At 42.6% G+C, this 24,893-nt stretch overlaps 1 protein-coding gene across 1 annotated transcript in view; it reads right to left on the reverse strand.

Annotated features, from left to right (window-relative positions):
- The window catches only part of MAU2 (MAU2 sister chromatid cohesion factor), a 61,900-nt gene that overhangs the window by 22,054 nt on the left and 14,953 nt on the right, over positions 1 to 24,893 (reverse strand). The window contains exons 8-13 of the mRNA XM_082268276.1: positions 24,162 to 24,308; positions 21,929 to 22,019; positions 20,475 to 20,578; positions 20,317 to 20,394; positions 16,842 to 16,907; positions 16,595 to 16,678 (exon numbers count right to left, since the gene is read on the reverse strand). Of these exons, the coding sequence (XP_082124402.1) occupies positions 16,595 to 16,678; positions 16,842 to 16,907; positions 20,317 to 20,394; positions 20,475 to 20,578; positions 21,929 to 22,019; positions 24,162 to 24,308 (570 nt within the window). The remainder of the gene's footprint in view (positions 1 to 16,594; positions 16,679 to 16,841; positions 16,908 to 20,316; positions 20,395 to 20,474; positions 20,579 to 21,928; positions 22,020 to 24,161; positions 24,309 to 24,893) is intronic.

The following is a 24,893-nucleotide window of genomic DNA, read 5'->3' on the forward strand; positions in this document are numbered from 1 at the left end:
ACCAGGAAGGTTTTTCACTTTAATGCATTAAGGTGACAAACCTTGAGACTTGACAACTCCTTTAATGGTAGAAAACATGAAGAAATTTGTATTGTCATTCGTGAGTTATGCAGCCGTACTTTAAACTAACAAAGCAGCAATACATCTATAGGATTATCACAAAGAAGCATGTTGTACTACAGAAAAAATACTATCTAATGATTTTCACTTCAATAAAAAGACTTCAGTAGCACTTGTCCCATTTTATATTGTGCAAAATAGATGTAAAGAAATTAAGTTAATGTTCTTTATTAGTCCAATATGCCTTTTCTGACAAACTAAGCATTTGGAACTATATTCAAAGTCTTGTCACAGCATCTTCTAGAATCAATACGTTTATCTTTCTCAGAGATCCTTTCAAATAATATATTATCCAGGTATACTAACCTGGGATGAGTGCTATAAAATGGTCTAGGCGTAGGACATATAGTAAACTTTCTCCAGCAGAGTTATTTCTTGCGTTTGTGGCAGCAACATTTTCCACATAAATAAGCTTAGAGTGAACCTAGTTGAGGTTTTAAACTTTAAGGCCTCATATACACTGCTGCTGATAAATGGACGTTTATGAGCCTTTGGGCGTTCTCAGCAGCCCTTGAACTCTCTTCTATGTTATCTTATCTGCCCATGTGAGTCGCTTATAGTTGCTTAGAGGCAGTTGAGTTTAGTGGCATTTTTTTGGTCCCGGTTCACACTTGTGCGATGCGGGAAGGCTGCGAATTCGCAGCCTGTTCCTGCATCGCAAACGCACCCTTGGCAGTTCACACTGCCATATGCGATACGCAGGGGGTGTCAATGAAATGTTAACGACATCCCCAGTTTGATCGCATATCGCAGTGCGATCTGACAGTTCGCAAAGGATCGGATCGCACAAGTGTGAACCACTGTGCGATCCGATCCTGATGCGGCTGGAAAAAAGGGTCATGTGCGTGTTTGGTGCGGATACAGTGCGAATTCAGCCATGAAGTGTATGGCTGAATTTGCATCCGTACCTCCAATCGCATGTAATGAAGGAGCAGTGCGCTCCGAATTACATGTGATCGGCGCACTCGCAGGAATGTGAACCGGCCCTCAAAGCAAAAAAATGCATGCAGACGCAAGTTTTTTTAAACGTCGGTGCTAGCTGTCAAGTTCCAGTGCTCAGGAGAGGTTTTCAGATGTCCTGTGTACATGAAGCCTAAAAGCATTTATCCTGTAGTCAGACATTTGTGTATTTGCTTGATACATTTAAAAGAAGCAATAAAAATGCATTAAACTGCATGTGTTCAAATATAAAAATAAAAAGTGTAGGTTTAAAGCAATGTTAATTTTAAACTCAACATGCATAACAAATCATTCTTCTACGCGAGAACATGCAAAATTACTACTTCCACCGAAAAATAAAGCAATGCGTGTTCCAAAACAAGACAAGACATAAAAAGTCTTTTCACCCAACTTTCAAACCCATTTTTGTTGTGAAAAAAAAAAAATCCTTTTGACATGCTTGTCCAAATAAAGTCTTTAACCAAATGTTGTATCCATGTGTCCTAATACATCGTATCTTTACAACACTGTGTATGCACTTCAAACAAATGTGCTCCACATCTGTGCAATGTGTTAAGTGTGTATGTTAAGATGCAAGTCAGCACGTCATAAAGATCATCAACAGAGACGGCGCCAGGTGGGTACTTCAAGCACCCCGTTAGACTTTCAGTACAAAATAGAAATACATTTTTCATATTACAGGTCAAGAATTGTGAACTTTGAGGCCTCAAATGACCTTGTCACTGATTCAGTCAAAATACCTTCAAAAAAGGAAATTGTGTTTAGATAAACTTTGAATATAATGCTCTGGCAATGAAATTTCTCTCCACAATGGCAGATATTCAACCAGTTTCAGGATCACACCTGTGTCCATCTATTCCCTAGCAAATAAACTATTGTTTCTACCCTGAGAAGTCAAACCAACGGAAAACAGCCAGGACAAAGACAAGAACCTGTAATTCATTTACCTACACACCAAGAGGGGGGTAGAGATTGTGTCATACAGACAGACAATTGTCCATTGGAAGCTACATGGTGTCGAATAAACATTGTTCACTTAGACTGATTAGAACTGCACCTTCAAATGAATTTAATATACACCCCCCTTGTCCCATCATATACCAAGAGGGGTGTAGAATTTATGATTTTATGACAATCTTCTATTGAGAATTACATTATATCTTCTATTGAGAATTACATTATATCTATTATATAGTAGTGTATAATGGTCAGAATTTCTCCCATATTTTATATCCAGTCCCAAATCATGATTGTATTGTTGTTAACATAATAATCCCTTAATGGATAATATTCTGATTGGAAATAACCCATGTGTAGAAAAGTTTAAATATACAAGTTGTTGTGTAGCAATATATATAACTGTATATGTATCTATATAAATTTTAATGCTACTAAATGTAAAGTATCTGGGTAAATCAGTCATTTCCAATTTATATATATCGCATTAGTAATATATCCTTATCAAACGGCGTTACCAGGTCCAATCCTTATCAGATACATGATGGAGCTATTAGATGGACACGTATGCATCATGAGAGTATGGACAGATTTTCATATTGTTTTTATGATTATTTTTAAATGAAGAACTTATCATAAAATTCTAATATCCAATATACTGAATGACTAGTAGAGGTGTCGCCCAATGACCTCCCCAGTATATGGATAAGTAATCCAAACCAATGGGAATAAAGTTCCTCCTTCTGGGTTTGGATTATGGTAATTTTACTGCCCTTTTGTTCAACACAATATAAAAATGGAAACCCAGATGTAATAGGACACACACACATACACATTACGACAACATACATTACACTTTCAACACACACGCTACTCAAATCCATACATATACTCATCTATACATACTCCATCTTGCTCCATCCTTTATCTGAAACTTTGAAGGACGCCAAACGAAACTCCGCCCTAACTGGCCACCATTTGGGAAGGCGACCATTTTAAGCTAGCAGCCATCTTAAATAAGGTAACTATACCTTGGTGTTTATCTGATTATTTACTATCTCTTATTTCCTTCCTTATATGTTTTAAATTTCATATTTAAGGGTAACGAGATTACAGTCCCTGCCGTATGAACCATATTCGATTTTTCTCTAAAAACTGATTTTTTGTTCTTATTAATATCAAGTTTAGAGAAATATTAGCGATTTAGTCTCCCGTTTTGCATAGCCTATTCTCACTCCAACTGCAGCGGAGTGACTGTTGGCTGCGCAATTCGCAGACAGTTGTGGTCTGATTATATAGAACACTTATCTATGGTTTATACCAAGGGTCTTCAAACTATGGCCCTCCAGTTCAGGGACTACAATTCCCATCATGCCTAGTCATGTCTGAGAATCTCAGAGTTTTACAAAGTCTCATGGGATGTGTAGTTCCGCAACAGCTGGAGGGCCGTAGTTTGAGGATCCCTGGTTTATACTATACCTGGGGAAACGTAATCTTGCTTTCTTTTTAATTTTATCATTGAACTACATATCTCCTTGCATTTATCGTTTTAAGTTTGTATTTTATGTAAAAGTTATCTGTGTCACCTCAAGTCTAACTATTGTAAATACATGTCTTGTGAATAAATATACTTATAAATTCCCTACTGTAGCCTGTATTCACTAAGATTGGCATATGCTGTTGAAATTAATCGATTAAAAAGAAGCTGTAACTTGCATAGGTCATAATTTTATTTTTATTTTCTTGTGTCTGCACATCCTCTATTGATGCCAGAAGGCTGGGGACTCTTTCCTGTGGAGGGATACAGCTGGTCTTGCCACATAAGTCGATAATCTTTAGTTAGATTCAGCAGGCTGATTTCTGAGGTAGACTCATAACAGCCTCTCTGCTGCCTCCTCAGCCAATGACAAAGCACTGTACCCACCTCCTTCCTCTACCTGCCTGATTTGACTTCTAAGCTAAGAGGTATCAAGAGGAGGTGCCAGTAATGGCTTGAGAGGTGACTTGGTCCAATTAATGACTAGTCCCGAGTAAGAGCCAAATTCAGTAATAACTGACATTGCCTCATCAAGGGAGCATGAGGTATCCCCCAACAACATAGTATCATCTGCATACAACATTTTTTTATGAAGGGGACCAAATTTAAAAAACGTCTATATGTGAATTTGATCTTATAAGTGCTGCCAGGTGCTCGATTGCAATTTGAGGAATGGGGACAAGGGGCATCTCTTTCTAGTACCCCAGTATAAATCAAAACTTGAGGAAACTATACCAGCCTCCCTAAAAGATGCCTTAGGTGCTTGGTAAAAGGAGTTGGATCCAGGAGATGTACTCCCGTCCAAATCCGAATTTGTACATTATGGCCCATAAATAATCCCATTCAATGCTAGCAAACGCTTTATGTGCATCAAGGAATAACAATGCTCTACCCCCCCCCCCCCCCCCACTGTCAGCCAGAGATTGCACATTCAAAAATAATCTGGGTAGATTGACAGAGGTGGATTTTTAGGGCATAAAGCCGGCTTGATCAGAGTGAATAATGGATGATATAACATTCAGCCGGAGAGCCAGGACTTTTGCCAAAATGTTTACATCGCTCTGTAACAGTGAGATGGGTCTATAGGAACCTGGATCTAAGGGGATCTTTCCCGGTTTTAACAATAGGACAATGTGTGCTCTATTCAAGGATGGACGCATTCTTTGTGTTACTTTCGCCTCTTCAAAGACTGCAAGAAGATGGAATAACATTTCTGCAGCATATAATTTGTATAGTTCAGTCGGTATGCCATCCTCCCCAGGTGGCTTTGAGTTAGGAAATAAGTTGGCCACCCTCTGCAATTTCTCCACTGTCGGGGGGGGGGCATAGAGGCGTTTGTGAGAGGACTCAGATAAGGCTGGGAGTGGAATATCTTTTACAGTTAGGTAAAGCCTCCTCTGAATTTGCTCATCTGGACTAATAAACTCGAGTAGTAATCAACCAAGACATCCAAAACTTGTTCTGGGAAGTTAACTATCTAAACACCCCCCCCCCCTCCTCCAGACCCTCACAGCTCCAATCCAACTGGACACCTGGTGCGAATGTGCCAGTTTAGCCAGAAGGCGACCTATCCTCTCACCCTCCTCGTAGAACGCCGATTAAAGAAGCGTTTCTTCTTAGCCACGAGGTGGTAATGTGAGAGCGCCTCCTGTGCCACCAACCACCCCTACCTATACTCATCCAAAGGGTCAGCTATGAGCCGTTCCTCTGGACTACTAACCAGTTGCGCCAAACTGTTTTATAAATTTTTTTAATGGGATTGAATTTCAGCAATAAAAACACCCCTTAGGTATGCCTTAACCACTTAAGCCCCGGAAGATTTTACCCCCATTCCGACCAGGGGGTATTTTGCGATTCGGCACTGCGTGACTTTAACGGACAATTGCTCGGTCGTGCGACGCTGTACCTAAACGAATTTGGTGTCCTTTTTTTTCCCACAAACAGAGCTTTCTTTTGGTGGTATTTGATCACCTGTGCGATTTTTTGATCATGCGCTATAAACAAAAAAAGAGCGTCAATTTTGCAAAAATAGCAATATTTTTCACATTTTTTTATATGAAATTCCCCCCCAAAAAAATGTAAAAATCAAAATTTTTTAACATTTTCGGCCAATTTGTTTTATGCTACCTATGTTTGGTAAAAAAAAAAAAAAAAAAAAAAAATCGCAAAAAGCGTATTTTGATTGGTTTGTGCAAAAGTTATCATGCTTACTAACAAAGGGAAAGATTTTTGTCATTTTTGTTGTTTTTTTTTTAACGCGTAATGGCGGCGATCTGCGATTTTTTTTGCGGTACTGTGACATTGCGGCGGACAGATCGGACCCTTGACTGACATTTTTGACACTTTTGGGGTTACCAGTGACATTTCTACAGTAATCAGTGCTATATATATGCACTGTTACTGTAAAAATACACTGGTAGTGAAGGGGTTAACTTTATTTGGGAGGGAGGGGCTGTGTGTGTCCCTAGGGGCGTGCTTTCTACTGTGATTGGCTGTGGCTTGAGCTGTAAGGACACTGATCAACGGATCTACATAGTAGATCCATGTGATCAGTGTCTTTACAGCGAGGAGAATGACAGGTGGCTTGTTTACACAAGCTGCCTGACATTCTCCCTCTCCCCCGCCGATCGCCGAGTGGCCGGCGGACATCGGGTCCGCTGGTCACACGCGTGGGGGGGGGGGGGGGGTCCGTGACCACGCGGGAGCGCGCCTCCGGCGGCGCGCGCTCGCTCCCTAGACCCTCACAAGCAAGCAACGTAGCCCTACGTTAGTTTGCCTGTGAGGGGCTGACGGCCGACGTAGATAGTCGTGCGGCGGTCGGCAAGTGGTTAAAAAGCCTCCCACATGGAGCCCATACCTGGGTGTCCTTGGTGGATTTCCCAAAATTCCACCATTCTGGCTCTGATCCTATCGTGGGATGGGAAGAGGTGCACATTTCCATGGGGCCTTCTGCAAATTAGCTTGAGGACGGACCTCTTTTTCAGTCATCACCCTCCGGTGGTGGTTGGCATGGGCGCATGATATGCTCGCTGTGATCTATCCACGCTGATGCTTCTGCAGGATTTTCAACTAAATCAATCTGCCCGCCCACCAAGATGCGATGCTTTGCTGGGTAAAGCATGGCGTACGATGCTTGCAATTTCTATAATCGCTGTTTGACCACCGTGAATTTGGCTCTGCTCTTCTGGACTTCTGCAGAAGTCCAGGAAAGGTCGGAAAAAGTCCGGGTAGAAAGACAACCTCACACCATTGAATTGGCTATTTCGACATTCTCTGGCGAGGCGTAGGATGAGGACTATCTTAAGAGTTCAACAGGCATGCCAGCATGATACTTGGTGGACGGCCTGGTTGTAGAGGCCGACTAGGGACTCTGTGAGCCCGCTCCACAGCATACAGAGAGGAGAACGCCTCCTTGCCAAAGGTGTTTCTCAGCCAGATCCCCACAAACTCCGTGGGGGTCTCTGCCCTCCGCCTCCTCCGGGAGAACCACTACGCGAACGTTGTTACGCCTCAGATGATTCTTAAGGTCTTCCGTCCTTAACTCGATTGCCCTGACGAGCCTTGCAGTGTTCTGGGATTTTCTCATCAGGGGAAGCAGTTGGCCTTCAATGTCACTAATCCTGCCTTCTGCTGCTGTTCTCTCCCTGACTTTCTGCAAGTCTTGTCTGATTAGGGCTACTGCCTCTGTCAATCCTCCAAATTGTTCTACCAAGGCTGTGCACTTGTGGACTGCATGTAGTATATGGGCCAGGGTGGGTTGATCACCTGCCTCTCTTCCTCCCTCTTCTTCTGGGAGCATATCACTCTGATCCAGGCCTGCATCGTGGTTCACCTCGGCCCCATCTAGCTCTGCCCCTGTTGATGATCTAGAGTGACTCCCTATCCCTTTAACTGCTGCTCTCCCCGCTGACCCGAGTGGTTTTTGGGTGATTGAGCAGTGTATTTTAACAGAATACAATTTGTCCACTAGGAGGACTCCCATACCCACCTTACTTGTGTAGATGGAAGAATGCATTTTTTTTTCCTTTCAGCCCACTGTCTAATTTGAAAAAAAAAAAAAAAAAAACAATCCATCTATGGCAGCCTTTGATTGCCCGCTCCTCCATAAAGCCAAAGTCAAGAAGGATAGTAGGTTTTCCTTATCTGTACAGGATTATTATTCCTAATCAAAGTAAGCATTTTAATACAAACAGTTGTTCACAGAAACTTCCCACAATTCAGGAGATATTTAATAGGGAACATTTACGAGTTACAGACAGAAGATGCCTTCTATTAGGATACTCATAGCGATACACACACTTTCCAGCTTATCTGGGTTATTGTAGAATTAAAAATAATCAGCCAGATAAACAAAGCGCTTCACATCTGAACCCCTTGGGACTAAAGGGTCCTTTCACGGCATTGTCCGTTTTTTTTCAGCACTTTTATTTTTTTCAATGGACACGGATGACACTTCCGTTCCATATGTTCGTTTTTCATCCATCCGTTTGTGGATGAAAAACTGACATAATGTATGTCTATGGGATTGATGACGTTAGTGGAGAACATCCGCTGATATCCGTTTTTGCGTCCGTTCCATTTTTTAAAAACGGTAGAAAAATAGGGTTCTCTTCCGTCTCAAAAAACGGAACTGAACGGAATGGATGCAAAATGGATGTCAGCGGATGGTCATCCGCTAACTTGCGCAATCCCATAGACATACATTATGTCCGTTTTTCATCCGGAAACGGGTGGGAGGAAAAAACGGACATACGGCACGCCTGTGTGAAAGGACCCAAAGGCTTCCTGCAATTTAGGCCCCTTTCACACTAGTGCGTTTTTGGACCGCAAAATCGCATGACAAGTCGTTTTCCATTATTTTCAATGAGCCCCATTCATATCAGTGCGTTTTGAAGTCGCACCGACTTCAAAGTAGTTCCTGCACTACTTTGGCACGATTTTAATGCGTTTTGAGGTATATAGACCTGAGCCATTGCTCAAAATCGCGGCAAAATCGCGTCGCATAAGTGTGAAAGGCCTTAAAACAAATACAAATTAAAAACAATATGACAGGCTGGCTAAAGAAAAAAAAAATCTGAATCTTTTTGCTTGCTAGGCTAACTAGTAGGATTAGTGGCAAAAGGGTAAGGAAAGTTGCTTAAGTGCCGGTTCACATTTGTGCGATTGCGGAGATCGCATGTAATTCGGAACGCACTGCTCCTAAATTACATGCGATCTCATGTGCGGTGCGAATTTCAGCCATACACTTTGTATGGCTGAATTCGCACCGCATCTGCAACAAACACGCACATGAGGCTTTTTTACATCCGCAGAAGAATCGGATCGCATAGTGGTTCACACTAGTGCGAACCGATGCAGTGCGAACTTAAAGATCGCACTGTGATAAGCGATCGCAACTAGGGGTGTCGTTCACTTTAGACACCCCCTGCGTATCACATATGGCAGTGTGAAATGCCAGAGGTGTGGATGCGATGCGGGATAACGCTGCACATGCGTTCCCGCATCGCACAAATGTGAACCCGGGACTTACTCTTTAAAGTCCAACACCCTACTCCCGCTCTCCCTAGAAAAAAACAAAACAAAAAAAAAAAAACACAAATTAACCATAAAATTTATTTTGTACACTTAGGCTCCGTTCACATGTGAGCGTATGGATCGCGGGCAGAACCGCCGCGGTTCCGCCCGCGATCCGGAGATTTATTGCAAATTGCGGGACGCCTAGCGTTGCCCGTTGATTTGCAATAGCACCCCAAACGCCCGAGCGATGTTGCCGCGATTTCCGCCTGCCGAATCGCGGCAACATCGCGCAAACAAAATCGCGGGACGCAATACGCTCCAAAGAAGTACAAGAGCTTCTTTGGAGCGTATTGCGTCCCGCAATTTTGTTTGCGCGATGTTGCCGCAGTTCGGCAGGCGGAAATCGCGGCAACATCGCTCGGCGTTTGGGGGGCTATTGCAAATCAACGGGCAACGCTAGGCGTCCCGCGATCTGCAATAATCTCCGGATCGCGGGCGGAACCGCGGCGGTTCTGCCCGTGATCCAAATGCTGACATGTGAATGCAGCCTAACTCAGACCGCATGGCACCAAAACAATTATTGTGTTAGTGCTGCACTATCCAGTAGTACGGTAATGCATCCAGGAGTTTTATGAGTAATGACCTGGGTTCATGGAAACTGGGCTGAAGAATGGTGGACATCAAACCTGAAACACTGTCAAAAACCTGTGGCAGAAAAGAGGTACTGCAGCAGTGACCGACCAGCTCTAAATTGACCCCCCCCCCCTTTTTTTTTTTTATATCTCACTTCAAAAGTACTGGAGTTGGGCTTTAAATATTCTGACCAGTACCACTTTGATCATAAAAAAAGGAATGAAACAGCCCTGAATAATAATGGGATTTAAAAAGTTGCTCTGTCCCCTTTCAAGTGAATTAAAAACAAAAAAAAAAAAAAAAAAAAAAAATGAAGAGGAGGAGGACCGTCCGTGCCCAGTGAGGAGGAGGAGACATTGGTCCCAGTGTGTATGTGTGGCAGCAGCTGTGAGTAAGTCAGCAGCTGCAAACAGGGAGAAAGCTGTGTGACTGAGCTCTGTGAGAAATCAATAGCTGTTTGACAGTGCTGCGACTGACTGCTGTGTGACTGTCTCTGCAACTGAGTACCTGGGAAGTCTGGTGAGTATCCTTGCCACTGGTGAGTATCCTTGCCACTGGTGAGTATCCTTGCCACTGGTGAGTATCTTTGCGACTGGTGAGGACCCCAGGTTTAGTACCAGGGGAGACAGAGGTAGTGTAGGTAAGGAAGAGCAGGTCGTTAATATTATCCCCATAGAGTAGAGGGTAATAATGTCCAACAGGATTGCGGATGCTACTCAGTGCACTTCTTGCTGCATGTATGCGTTCCTTGATGAACCAATCGAGGGCGAATACTGCTGTGCAAGATGTGAGCGACTTGTTGCTCTGTTGGACCAGATCCTGGACCTACAGAACACAGTGGCAACACTGCGTGGCATCAACAACCTGGAAAGGAGCTTGGACATTGCCTATCAGGCGCTGGTAGGGGCCAGCATAGAGGAGGGAGGAACAGAGGAGACGCAAGCAGCAGAGGTACGCAGCTGGGTGACTGTTAGGAAGGGTAGAGGGAGGAGTGCCAGGGAGGCCAATCCTGAGTTGGTACACCCTAACAAATTTGCCGAGTTGCAGGTTGAGGGGGATATCAACTCAGGGGTGGCAGAGCTGGAGAACGCGCCCTCCCCCAGCTGCCAGGGGAGGGACGGCTCCAGGAAGAAGGGGGGCTGTAACTCAGGAAAGGTTAGAAAGGTTGTGGTAGTTGGGGACTCAATTATCAAGAGGACAGAGAGGGCAATCTGTAAAAAAGATCTCGTGAACCGAACAGTTTGTTGTTTACCGGGCGCCCGAGTTCGGCACATCGCAGATCTGGCAGACAGATTGATGTGGGGGGCTGGGGATGACCCAGCGGTCATGGTGCATGTGGGCACTAATGACAAAGTTAAAGGTAGGTGGAGGATCCTTAAGAACGATTTCAGGGACTTAGGTACTAGATTGAGGAAAAGGACCTCCAAGGTGGTTTTCTCTGAAATACTGCCTGTACCTCGAGCCACACAGGAGAGGCAGAGGGAGATTAGGGAACTTAACAAGTGGCTGAGGAACTGGTGTAGGAAGGAGGGGTTTGGGTTCCTGGAGAACTGGGCTGACTTCTCAGTCGGCTATCGGCTCTTTAGTAAGGATGGGCTGCACCTTAATGGGGACGGTACAGCTCTTTTGGGGAGAAAGATGGCCACCAAGTTGGAGGGGCTTTTAAACTAGGAGACGGGGGGGAGGGCTCAGAAGTAGAGTCAGTCAGGAGGGAGCAGAGGACTGAAGGCAGCTGTAGGGTCAGCAGCGACAGTAGGTCCACAATGTCAATTGGCAGGTCTGTGCGGGAAAATCTCAGACCAAACAGGAATAAACCTAACCGCCAATTGCGCTTAACTTCCGTAAAACTAAGAGGGGTATATGCTAATGCCAGGAGCCTAGCTAATAAAATGGATGAGTTGGAAATATTGGTACATGAGGAGGACATAGACCTTGTGGAAATAACAGAGACTTGGTTTCGACCCCTCACATGACTGGCTGGCCAATATCCAAGGGTATTTGGTGTACCGGAAGGACAGGGTAGGAAAAAGAGGGGGAGGGGTATGTCTCTATGTCAAGAACAATATAAAGGTGATAGAAAGGAGTGACATTACGGATGGGATGAGCATGGATTTAGAATCTGTGTGGGTTGAACTCCATAGGGAAGGAGAAAAGGGGAAAGTAATTGTGGGGGTTTGCTATAGGCCACCTAACCAAGGGGAGGAGGTAGAGCTGGAATTCTTAGCACTAATGAGTAAAGTGGCAAAATTGGGATCAGTCGTCATATTGGGGGACTTCAATTATCCCGACATTGACTGGGGAGAGGGGACTACACACTCACAGAAGGCCCGCCTATTCACGGAAACCTTACTGGATAATTACATGTCACAGTTGGTGGATTCTCCGACTAGAGAAAATGCAGTCCTGGATCTATTGATCACCAATGACCCAGACCTAATCTCGCAGGTAGGAGTCCAGGACAACCTGGGCTCTAGCGATCACAGGATGATCACATTTAGTATAAATAACAATATAACAAGGCAAGTGGGGAACATAAGAACCCTAAACTTCAGAAGGGCAAACTTTCCAAAATTGTACTCATTGATGGAAAGGGTAAATTGGGACCAAACCCTGGGATCCCTGACCACAGAGGAAAAATGGGAATGCTTTAGGAACATATTGGGCAAAGGCATCTTGCAGTGCATTCCTATGGGAAATAAATTTAGAAGAGACAAAGCCAAACCTGGCTGGTTAAACCGTAGCGTCAAAAAACTTATTAGGGGAAAAAAATTGGCCTTCAAGAAGTATAAATCAGAGGGCACAGTATCGACTTTCGAGCAATGCAAGGAGGCAAATAAGAAAAGTAAACAAGAAATCAAGATGGCTAAAATTAACTTTGAGAGACAAATAGCGGAGGATAGTAAAAAAAACCCAAAGAAATTCTTTAAATATATCAACAGCAAAAAAACTAGGGCAGAGCATATTGCACACATAATTAACAATGATGGGAGGATGGTTACAGAGGACACTGAAAAAGCAACCGTGCTGAATGCTTTTTTCTCGTCAGTCTTTACACAGGAAACGGAGGGGTACACTGACCATGACTGTATGGTTAGTAGTAATACACAGGACTTGCCACTATGGCTAACAGAGGGTGAAATCAGGGAAAGGCTGGATAAACTCAACACAAACAAATCACCAGGCCCGGATGGCGTACATCCGAGAGTACTCAAGGAACTCAGTAAGGTTATATCCAGACCACTGTTCCTGATCTTTGCTGACAGTATTAGGACAGGAGATGTACCAGGGGATTGGAAGAAAGCTAACGTGATTCCGATATTCAAAAAGGGCCAGAGGCAAATCCCGGGAAATTATAGGCCTGTCAGTTTGACATCAATAGTATGTAAACTTCTGGAGGGGATGATAAGGGACTATATCGTAGAGTTTGCTAAAGACAACAACATCATCAGCAGTAATCAGCACGGGTTTACAAATGGGCGTTCTTGTCAAACCAATCTATTAACATTCTACGAGGAGGTGAGCTGTGAGCTAGATAGGGGGAGACCAGTGGATGTGGTGTACTTGGATTTCGCTAAGGCGTTTGATACAGTTCCCCACAAGCGCTTGATTTATAAAATAAGGTCTGCAGGTATTGACAGCAGGGTTTGCTCTTGGATACGGAATTGGCTTAAAGGGCGTGTCCAAAGAGTGGTAATAAACAGCGCATACTCAGACTGGTCTGAGGTTGTAAGCGGGGTGCCCCAGGGCTCAGTCCTGGGACCAACCTTGTTCAATTTATTCATAAACAGCATTGAGGTCGGGATCAGTAGTTCGATATCAGTTTTTGCAGATGACACAAAATTGGCCAGAGCAATAACTGCACAGCATGAAGCAGATATCCTACAGAATGACCTGGACAAAATTACAGAGTGGGCAACGACATGGCAAATGAGGTTGAACGTGGAGAAGTGTAAGGTTTTGCACTTGGGGACTAAAAACATAAAAGCACAATACACGTTAGGAGGGGAACCCTTGGGGGAATCAAAAATGGAGAAGGATCTGGGAGTCTTGGTTGATGATAGATTAGGCAACAGCATGCAATGTCAAGCGGCAGCTGCCAAAGCCAGCAGAATATTAGCATGCATAAAGAAAGGGATGTATTCCAGAGATAAGACTATAATCCTTCCACTTTATAAAACTCTGGTCCGACCGCATCTGGAGTATTCTGTCCAGTTCTGGTCGCCAGTCCTCAGGAGGGATGTGTTGGAGCTGGAGAGAGTCCAGAGAAGGGCAACTAAACTAATTAGGGGATTGGAGGACCTTGACTATGAGGAGCGTCTACAATCGCTCGATTTATTCTCCCTGGAGAAGAGACGTCTGAGGGGGGACATGATAGCAATTTATAAATATCTTAATGGGGATCCCAGCTTAGAAAAAAAGCTGTTCATTCGAAGGGATTGCATGAGGACTCGAGGGCATACAATGCGATTAGAGGAGAAGCGTTTTAACCTCAGGCAACGTGGGGGGTTCTTTACTGTTAGGGCTACAAGATTGTGGAATTCTCTACCACAAGAAGTGGTTTCTGCGGGTAGTATGGTGGCTTTCAAAAGACTCTTAGACTTACATCTCAAGGATCAGAACATTCAGGTGTATGTGAGATGATTACAGCCACACACACCTACACAGGTTGAACTGGATGGACTATTGTCTTTATTTAACCTCACCTACTATGTAAAAAAAAAAAAAAAGAAAAAAAAAAAAAAACTTTAACCACTTCTGGACCGGAAGGATTTGCCCCCTTAATAACCAGGTCATTTTTTGCAATTCAGCACCGCTCTACTTTAATGGACAATTACGCAGTCATGCGATGCTGTACCCAAATAAAAAATAAATGTTTTCCCCCACAAATAGAGCTTTCTTTTGGTAGTATTTGATCACCCTGTGCGATTTTTATTTTTTGCGCTATAAACAAAAAAAAGCGACAATTCTGAAAAAACAAAAAAACAATCTAAATATTTTAACATTTTAGGCCAATTTGTTTTCTGCTACATATTTTTGGAGGGAAAAAAATAAAAATCGCAATAAGCGTATTTTGATTGGTTTGCACAAAAGTTATCGAGTCTACTAACTTTAGTAGGAAGGATTTAGAGTCCACAATCTATTGTGTAATATATATTTTTAAAAACGGATCAATCCTGATGTAGTGACGGCCAATCCAATTTCTTGAGGTCAGAGAAAGTGAGAACAGTACAAATACCCCCCAAATATACTTTTTGGAAAGTAGACAGTCTGAAGTATTTAGTAAGAGGCATGGCATGTTTTTGGAAGTTGTAATTTGGCACTTTTTTCATCTTCATTTTTTACATACTGTCACCAGTGCAGTACCAGCTTCATCATAACTGGTGTGGCGGTGGTGACCAGGGACACTGACTGGTGACCGTATATAAAATAACTTTTTTCCAATTTGTTTTAAATATTTTTTTACATACTGTGACCAGAGCAATAGCGTGTTACCTTAATACTGTACCACTGTGGGGAGCTGGGCAGGATTTTTTTTTTTTTTTTTTACATACTATACTTGCTTACAGCAATGAATTTCACTGCTATAAGCAAATAAATGTACTGAATGACCAGCCATTTATTGTTTACAACGGTCATGTGATCTGCTGTGACTTGTCATGACACTGGCAGCGGGCCGGTATAGTGATCAGTCATATGCTGTGTCCAGCAGACGCAGCACGCGACAGATCGCACGCCAGAGTGTGGCCCAGGATGGCCACATGTGGTGCATTCTAAGGAGGATGTCACAGAGCAACTGGGTTACCGCCCATCTCATTTTACAATGACAAGGCCGTGAAGCAGTTAATATGTATTCATCGCACTGCTGTGTCTATCAAGTCGAAGAAAGAGGGCTCATAGAATAATGCTTGCAATACACCTGGCAATTTCAGAACCTTCATTCCACTTTGAACGGCAATCTGCAAACTACTTTTTTAAAAATGTTTCCAAGATGCAAGTAACCAAATAATCAAAATTTGTGAGGAAATGAATCCTTAACACCTTTTATTGAACTATTGATATTGTGATTTACTGCTGAATTTCAATCTTCTGGAAACTTGGAAAAAAATGAAACCATGCATGGAATATACTAATGATGAAAGGAAAAAACAAAAAAAGTCCCAAAATTTGGGAGACGAGGGATGGGGGTATGTATGGGTTTTCTAGGTATATCAGACCAGAGTTCCAGAATTAAAATGCAGAAGTCCGATGAGTTAAATTTTTTTCCAGCAGAGATCCCCTTCTTTCTTCACATCAGTGTCTCCTTCACAGCAGTGTTCTGAACCCCTCTTTACAGCTTTGACCTTTGCCCCCTCCTTCACAGCATCCCCCCCCCACGGAGGTGTCCTCTGCCCCCTCATCACACTGCAGCTTTTCCTCCTTCAAACCACAGCCACCCGCATCCTCAGCTCTGCTGTGACCGTGACAGCAGCAGAGGCAGGGCGAAGGAACTGACTCCTAAATGTTGGGACTGTGGCAAACTGGATAGGACAGTTACTTAGTCCGTATCCAGACTGCGGTCCACCATGTAGTATTGTCTCTACTAGACTATGGGCTGCTGCAAGTCTTGTCTAGATGTTCCTTCAAGGGTTATGTAAGAAGTGACCCAATAAGTCTAAAAGAACAATATTAGTTTTCCCAGCAAGCCCAGTGTTCTCCCAAAGCTTTTTTTTTGGGGTGCACATTTTTGGCCAGTAGATGGAATGGACAATCATAGGAATAAATTACAGAAAACAGGGGAAAAAAATCATCCAGCATTCACAAAATGTATGTGACAATGCTAAATAGACCCTTAAAATGCATTGGCTTCCATAAAGGACGTTTTCTGCTCACCTCTTGATGTCGGTTTCCCTCTCGAATATAAACACTTGCCAGATTTGTTACTATAAAAGTCCATAATTCCTGATGTGTGGTAAGCTGTAAATACAAAATGGTACCATAAGAGGACAATATGAACACTCAAATATTGTACTAATAAAATATGCTCAGCAAGTGTAATACAATCAATGGCAAATACACAAATTACCATTGGGGAAATCTTCATAATTTTTTGCATATAGGTGCAACGCTTTCAACTCACCCTCAAAGCTGTGGTGAACTGTGCCTCTGCGTTATCCATACAGTTAACAGAAATGCAGTACAAACCCTTGAAGAAAAAAAAAAAAAAAAAAGCACAAGGTATTGTCTTTCAGCATAACCATTAAAGACATATTTGCTTCATATAGATTTTTCCCTGTAAAACATAAGTCACTCAAGCAAGTCAGATCTGTACTAAGGCTTTTTTTTTTTTACATGAAATATTGCAGGCTACCATGTTTCTTAAAGCGGGGTTCCACAAATTTTTAGGTTTATTAAAATAGACAATAAAAGTGGAGCCACTGACTTAACACACACACACTCACCTGTCCCACAATCCAGCTGCCCGAAGCCTTGATCCTCTCTCTCTCTCCTCTCGGCGGCATCTCTAGTGTGGGCACCTGGCTGTGACAGCTTGCGAGTTCACAGCCGGGTGCTCGTTGCGCTCCACTTTGAGAAAAGCCAGGCAATCCTCTGGGACCTGGGACGTGTCCCAGAAGATAGCAGGGATGGAGGGGGAAGAGGAGAAGTTCACCTCGAGCTGCCTAGGCGGCCCGAGCAGAAGTGGGAGCGGGTACCTGCTCCCCCCCCCCAAAAAATATGACATACCAAATGTGGCATGTCAGGGGGTCAGCAGTATTTAAAGCGGAAGTTCCACTTTTGGGAACTTCGCTTTAAGAGTGCCATTGTGCCGATGTTCTGCAAACACCAGACATTTCCTGTCTGAATGAGACTGAAAATGCCACCTCACATTCACACTACAATATATCTGTTGTAAAAGTTCTGCAGGCAATAGCATCCTGTAGGTGATGTTAACATCACACAACTCATTCCACACTTAGTCGGCCTCCTAACAGACTTTGGAGGAAGGAGTTAGAGCCAGCCGTCTTTGGAGGAATGCATGTTGGCTTTTGTCAAACATCTTAAATTTTAAACACATTGCCTTCCACAACATCACTGTGGTAATCTCCCTTCTGCTATAAAGCCTTCCCTTGCTCTGCCATTATTCAGGTGAGCGGTGTTGGTGGTACTCCCTTTTGTGTGCCTGGGAGATGTATTAACTTCACCTGTTGCAGGAAATGAGCAAAGAACTCAGTGGTGCAAATGGCAAAGCAACTTGTGAAGCTTCAACTTGTGATGCTTCAATATGATTGTGAGCCTTCAGAGACATGGCAAGCGCTGAAGCAGAGTCACAACTCTAAACCTGGATAGCACCCTGCAGCAAACTTAACAGTACACAATCATGTAAAGTGCCACAAGTGGAACCCAATGCCTGCAGCCCATATTGCAGGAGAGTTCTGTACATCCAAATATAGAGGGTACAGCACTGCAAAGCCAATGCGGATAGGTGCTATGCAGAGACCAGCTTCAGCAGCATAGAGAGGAAACTTGAATCAAACATAATATATAGAGACTAGCAAAGAATGGTTAGGCTTTTCCTAGCAGGGCAAAAAAAAAACAAAAAAAAAAAACACATTCTCCTAGGACATCAAATAAAATAGAGCCATGCTGGGTAAAGGAGGGGATTATCCTGGGGCTTTTTTTTTTTTTTTTTTTTTTTTTTTTTTTTTACACTTTCCAGTGTTCAATCCTCCTGTAGACAGCATTAAAATCCAACAGTGTTTAAATTTCTGTTTCCCTTAATGAAGAAATACACATACATACACATATACATATACATATACATATATACACACACACATTATATATATATAATATTATATTAATATACTATATTTACAGACTCAACTTAACATGCACATTAGGCACTCAGGCCTGCATATGGTCAGCACAGCAAAGGCAGCAAGCTCTACATTGTAGTATGCAGGGCAAATATTCACATTGTCTCATATCCAGAAGTACTTTTTTGGTTTGCTTTTAAATAGAGCTTGAGTGGGTGGAAAGTGGGAGAAAGTGGCAGAGGGTACAGGCATTACAATGCTTTCTACTACTGAACATGCTACCCTTCCTAGAATGTATAAAGCATGGATTCACTTCAAGTGCTTAAAAGAAATAATTTGGCTTGTTTAAAAACAAACATCTATATTCACCTCCATGCTGCAGCATTGGAATCACATGACCGCTGATCAATAGTTCACGGTCAGCTCCAAGCAGAAAGCAATGAATACAAGTACACTCCTGTGACTCAGACAGTCCCAGAGTTACATACATCTGACTTGCATATGACTTCTACTTAAGAATGGAGGCAGTGTGACGTCATGCTGGTCCTGAAAACCGCTGGGTGGCCATCTTGCTACTCACCCCCAGCTGCCATCTCCTGACAGCAATCACACATCACTGCATGGACAGTTAACCTTTCCCTATGCTATCCAAAAAAAAACAAACTTAAAAATCACTTTTTGGCTGGCGTTGCACTTAAATATACCTGTTCCAACTTGCATCCAATTTAACTTAAGAACAAACCTACTAAGGTTGCACCGATATTATGCATTTGCACACACACTCATGCTTTCATACAAGAAACATACCTTTGCGGTGCGATTTGAGTCCATACAAAAATGAAAGGGCTCAAATCACAAGAAATTTGAACAGGAATGTGGCACAATTGCTGTCCAAATCGCATGTGGTTTACCCCACCACTCCTGTGTAAACCCAGGCTTGTCATAGTGACTTCAGCCTGGATTCGTCCAGGAGTGGTGGGGGGAAACCACATGCGATTTGGACAGGAACTGCATCGCATTCCCGTTTAAACTGAATGTGATTCTTTGCAGTGCTACTTGAGCCTATTCATTTTGATTGGGCTCAAATTGCTTCGCAAAAGTATTGGTACTCTCTAACGACGAGTACTTGACCGAAAGTATTAGTACTCTTACCCGCTGGTTAAATTTAAAAAAAAAAAAAAATCCCACAACACACCATCGATGCAACCTAAAACCTACAGAACCTAGATCTCGTTTGTAACCCGGGGAACTGCTTATATGGCTAAAAGAATTGGCCATACTTCTCTTTTATGCTGCCTAGGATAGGGCAGCATAAATACCCCTAGTCGAAAAGCTAAATACCAACTTCCCTCAGTTGTAGACCACCATGATAATCTTCACAGTGGGTACACCACCTACACTATTAAAGATCACCACATGTTCCTTGTTCGCATACGGACATTGAAATAAAAATAAAAAAAGGGGGGCAAACCACCACAAAAACAACTTCACCCTGTTCCGTGGCATCTTCCAATTTGGCAAGTATATTGTCGCACAAAGCATTTTGACTTGCTCTACCTACAAAAACCGCATTAGAAACACTGTGGAAACTGTGTAAAGATAGCCAAAGAGTTGCTCTTCTTCGGTTTCTGTTTCTGTACATCAGTCTTCAGACTTTAATACAATAACTAAACAATGACACGATACTCAGAAAAATACCCCCATATCTTTTCATCGCTATTCCATTTCATCAAGAGGACTGTTTCTCATAAAGAAATGTAAAAACGGAGATAGAAACTCTACAAGCTTAATACATACCAACAATGTGTGGAGTTGAGCTGCATGATTAGAGAACAGACGGGGTGACTGCTGACAAAGCTGACAGACTTGAGATATCTAGGTAAAAACAAGAACAGTAAAATAAATGGCAAACACACTTCAAACATGCTGCCAAGTGGCTTCATTCCATTGCTTACCTCTTGTAAAGCTGTAGCTTTGTGGCCTGTGACAAGACGGCACATGATTATGTGTTCAAGCAGGATGACTTGGAATGACGACAAGATTGGACTACTGTCAAGCACTGCAATTAAAATGGCAGAATATCCAGTGAACTTGGCTGCCTGTGGTGCATAACAATTTTGTCTTGTTTTTGTTTTATAGAGGACATAGACATAGACACTTAACTGACATTTGTGTACAATAGTAGGTATACTAGAAATAGGTTTACTTTTTATATCTTAAAGGTCAATAGTTTATATTGAAATGGAAGAAAAGGCAAAAACCTAACTCTAAACCTACTCCCACACCCAATTCGAAGTGTAATCTAACTCTGAAAAGATAAGATCGCAATACTTACCTATCCTGAAAACACTCCCATTTTCCACCAGCACCCTCTGTGTGCAGGAGAAAACCAACGGCTAGGAAATGCTTGGAAAGTTATCACACCCATAGACTTACTATAGGGCTTCTGTTGTCCACTGTCACTCCTACACACTGAAGCTTCAGCATGAAAGCTGACCGGAGCGGCTTCAGAATAGGCAAGTATAGGGATCTACTTTTTACAGAGCTGGACAGATTAGGCTTAGAATAGGTTTAGAGTTACTTAGGTTTTGCCTTTACTTCCACTTTACAAACATGTCTTTCATTCTCCAAGGAAATCAGCTGTGCATTGCCAGCTATACCTCCAATTCAAAAATAAATTCTCCAAAGGCTTTGTGAAGGATTTATTATCAAATGATCTTAAATGGTTTGTGGAGCTCAAGTAATCAGTATGAACAGATAGCTTAAAGTGTCAAAAAACAACCTCATGTCCCAATGTAGCAAATAAACAGGCGTTTCCCCCTCAGTGACTCTACCAATCAGCTTTGAAACCGAGGACGCACGGAAGATTGCACTCCCTTCAAAAACCTTTATTAGACAGTGCACATCTAAATTCTTGAAATTCTATGATTGAGCCCAGATGAGTGAAGTGTGCTAGATGGGTCAACTTATGCCTCTGTAGAGGTTCTCGCTGAGTGCACTGAGAAACAAACAGTGCAGCCTGGTATTGGAAACAAGCTGCTTTTAAATGGGTTCCTGAGGCTGGCTTGCTCCTTTGTGGCATAGCTTGCACTGAAAAGCAACACATCAGTAAGACTGCTTTAGACAAAAAAAGAAAAGCAAAGCGGAGCATATTGCCAAGCCATAGTGGCCTATGCACTGATTGGGAGCACTTTATAACCACTGGTTTATAGTGATTTAAAAACAAGCAGATATTTCCACCTTCAGGCAGGAAGTGCAAAACCTATCGGTGACTATCACCCTAAGGGAACCAGGAGGGAGGGAAAAGGTTTCCAAAAAGGGTCTTTTGACTGTTTCACTACTTAAGCTGACATGATTACATGGATTATAAGAACAGACATTACAGTTAATTCATATGCAATATACTTACTCTTTAGCTTTTCTAACTGCATAAGAGCTTTATCTGTGTATTTTTGAGCCTTCTCAAGATAGCCTGCCTGCATGGAGTGCATAACTGTTACCTGCAAGGCAAAACAGAAAAGAGGCATGTACTAAATATAGTAAAAGGTAAACAATGTAAAGAGAAAACATTAACCAATTTAAGCCCAATGTGTGTGAATAGCACAATGAAACCAGCCTTTGTTGGCAACACACTGGAGAGCTAGATCGCTGCTTTAACACACACGGGATTCTGCACAGGAGGGCATCCCTGTAGCAGCATGTCTATTCTGGGGCTGTCCTGGTGCAGTTAAAGTTAAAAAAAAAAAAAAAAATTAAACAGTTTTTGGCTTTTTAGATCTGCAACTAATACAATGTATACATTACAGACTGTCTAGCAGATCCGCCTGCTCAGTGGGGGATCTCTCTGCTGTTCCCAGTTGAGCAGGATGATGACAGTCCTGCTTTGCAGAGCGGACACAGACACAGCCCACTGTTCTCTATGGGGTGGTTGTATAGAAACAGACTGCTGGTCTGTTTCCATCTGACTGTCATCTGATCCACCAGCCGGATGGGGAATGTATACCCATCAGTCTGTTTTTAGTGAACAGGATTGGACTGGATGCCGGCAGGTGTCCGCTGACATCTGCCACTCTATAGAGAGCTATGGATGGTCCAATCAGGTCCGCCTGAAAGCTGAGTCTGACCTATTCAGTCCATCGGTAAAAGGGGCCTTTAACAAGCATCTATAAACTGAAACTGAAGCATCAGACAGCACTTAGAACCCTTCCCCAACCCTGTCCGAAACAATTCTGGCTGACGTTACAGTAAATTATTTTCCTCAGACTTTATCTCAAAATAATTAAAACCCAAGCTAATTAAAACCCAAGCTTAATTAATTAGGGTTTTCAAAAAAAGCAGCATTAAAAAAAAAAAAAAAAAAAAAAAAAAGGGACATCCCTTGTGCTGCAGATTTATTTAAAATTTTCTATCAGCCATTTACCCCCTTACCCTTGCCATAACGAACTTCAATGCCACAGAGGTTAAAGGGTAGGTTAACTTTTTTTTTTTATTATTTTACGAAAAACACCACCACAATAAATGCACATCTTTTTGCAAATTAAAAAAAATAAAAATAAATGTGCATTCTAGGAGCCTGCAAAGCATTGCTCCCATGATTAGCAGATCGTAGGTGCAATGCAGGGCTCCTGCAGGCTGGTCAGTTTAAGCAGTTACACACTAACAGGAAGCATCAATAAACCAACTCAACAGCACCCTGGTAGTTCATTGAGAACTACAAGCAGACAGCCGCAATAGCGGAGCCCTGGATGGCCACATCTTTTCAGAATTGTGACCGTGAGGAGAGAATGGGGGGGGGGGGGGTGTGAGGGTGTGGGGACAGCTTCATCTGTAACATGTTACACCCTGAATATGGAGAAGAAAAAAAAAAAAAAAGTAAAATCAGCAGTCAGCAACACAAGGGACACATTAAATTGATAGTAATGTCTCTTGTGCTTGTTTTTTTTTTTTAAAACAATTTGAAAACGGCACTTGTTAAAATTAATCTTGGAATCACTGGAAAAACAAATTGTGAACTTAGTTGGATGCATATACCAGCATTTTAATAAGCACAGCTATGTGCATCAGTTGGACACCCCAATTTATAGTGCCAAGTGTGAGCTCATGTGCTAAAAAAAAAAAAAAAAAAACACTAAGCTTTACAAGATGGGTAGGAGCTCCTAGTACTTGGTGAATAGAGCAGTTAGGGCTCATTCACACGGGCGATCCGATCAGATCCGCCTGTCAGTTTTCTAGGCGGATCTGATCGGATCCTCTATGCAGCTCTATGGGGCAGCGGATGTCAGCGGAGACTCCGCTGCCATCCGTATCCGATCCGTGAAATCTGGATGGATGGAAACCATATTTTTCCATCCGTTCAGGTATCGGATGAGAGTGGACAGGCGGTCCGCTCTCATCCGATCCCCCATAGAGAGCAGCGGGGGCTGTGACACCTCCCTCTCCGCACTGCAAGCGGAGACGGAGCTGTCATCCGCCGGCTCAGCGGGGATTGGCGGATTGATCCCTGCTGAGCAGCACGGATCCGCCTACGGAGGCGGACCGTGTGAAAGAGCCCTTATACATGTCTTTCTACAGCTTGGAGGAAGCCTCTCCCTGAAAGGCTACAGTTTTGCTACATTTTGAAAAAGTGGTATTTCAAGACTTACCAAGTAAACCAAAACACACATATGCTCTTTGGGCAGCCAGTGGAACAAGTCAGCTGAATTACTAGGTAGAATCTCATCATCATGGAGAGTTGAAATGGTCTGGATGCACTGTTGAAGTTGTTTCAAGCATGGTTTCACACTTTTGACCTGTAAAAAAAGAAAAAAAAAAAAAACCCACACGATTTGTATACTTAGAAAAGACGTATTAAAGACATTTAAGAGCTGTATGACAAGAGGAAAGAAAAGCATATGCAAGTAATGGTAAAACAAACATAGCATGTAACAATTATAACCAATTTTGTAACCAGAGCTAAATCCTGACACTGATGCTAGACGCAGAAAACCCTTTTAGACCGTGTAACAGGAAGTTTAGCACTTCTGACAGTGCATCTGGAAAGTAGTCACAGCGCTTCACTTTTTCCATATTTTGTTGTTACAGCCTTATTCCAAAATGCATTAAATTCATTATTTTCCTTAAAATTCTACAAACAATATCCCATGAAGACAACGTGAAAAAAGTTTGTTTGAAATCTTAGCAAACTTATTAAAAATAAAAAATTTGCAAGTACAAAAGTATTCACAGCATTTGACATGACACTCAAAAGTGAACTCTGTTTACACTGATCATCCTTGAGAGGTTTCTACAACTTTAAGTCTACCTGTGGTAAATTCAGTTGATTGGACATGATTTGGAAAGGCACCCACCTGTCTATATAAAAAAAAGTCCCACAG

Source organism: Pelophylax lessonae (genome assembly GCF_965119305.1).
Source record: "Pelophylax lessonae genome assembly, chromosome: 1".
Lineage (NCBI taxonomy): Eukaryota > Metazoa > Chordata > Amphibia > Anura > Ranidae > Pelophylax > Pelophylax lessonae.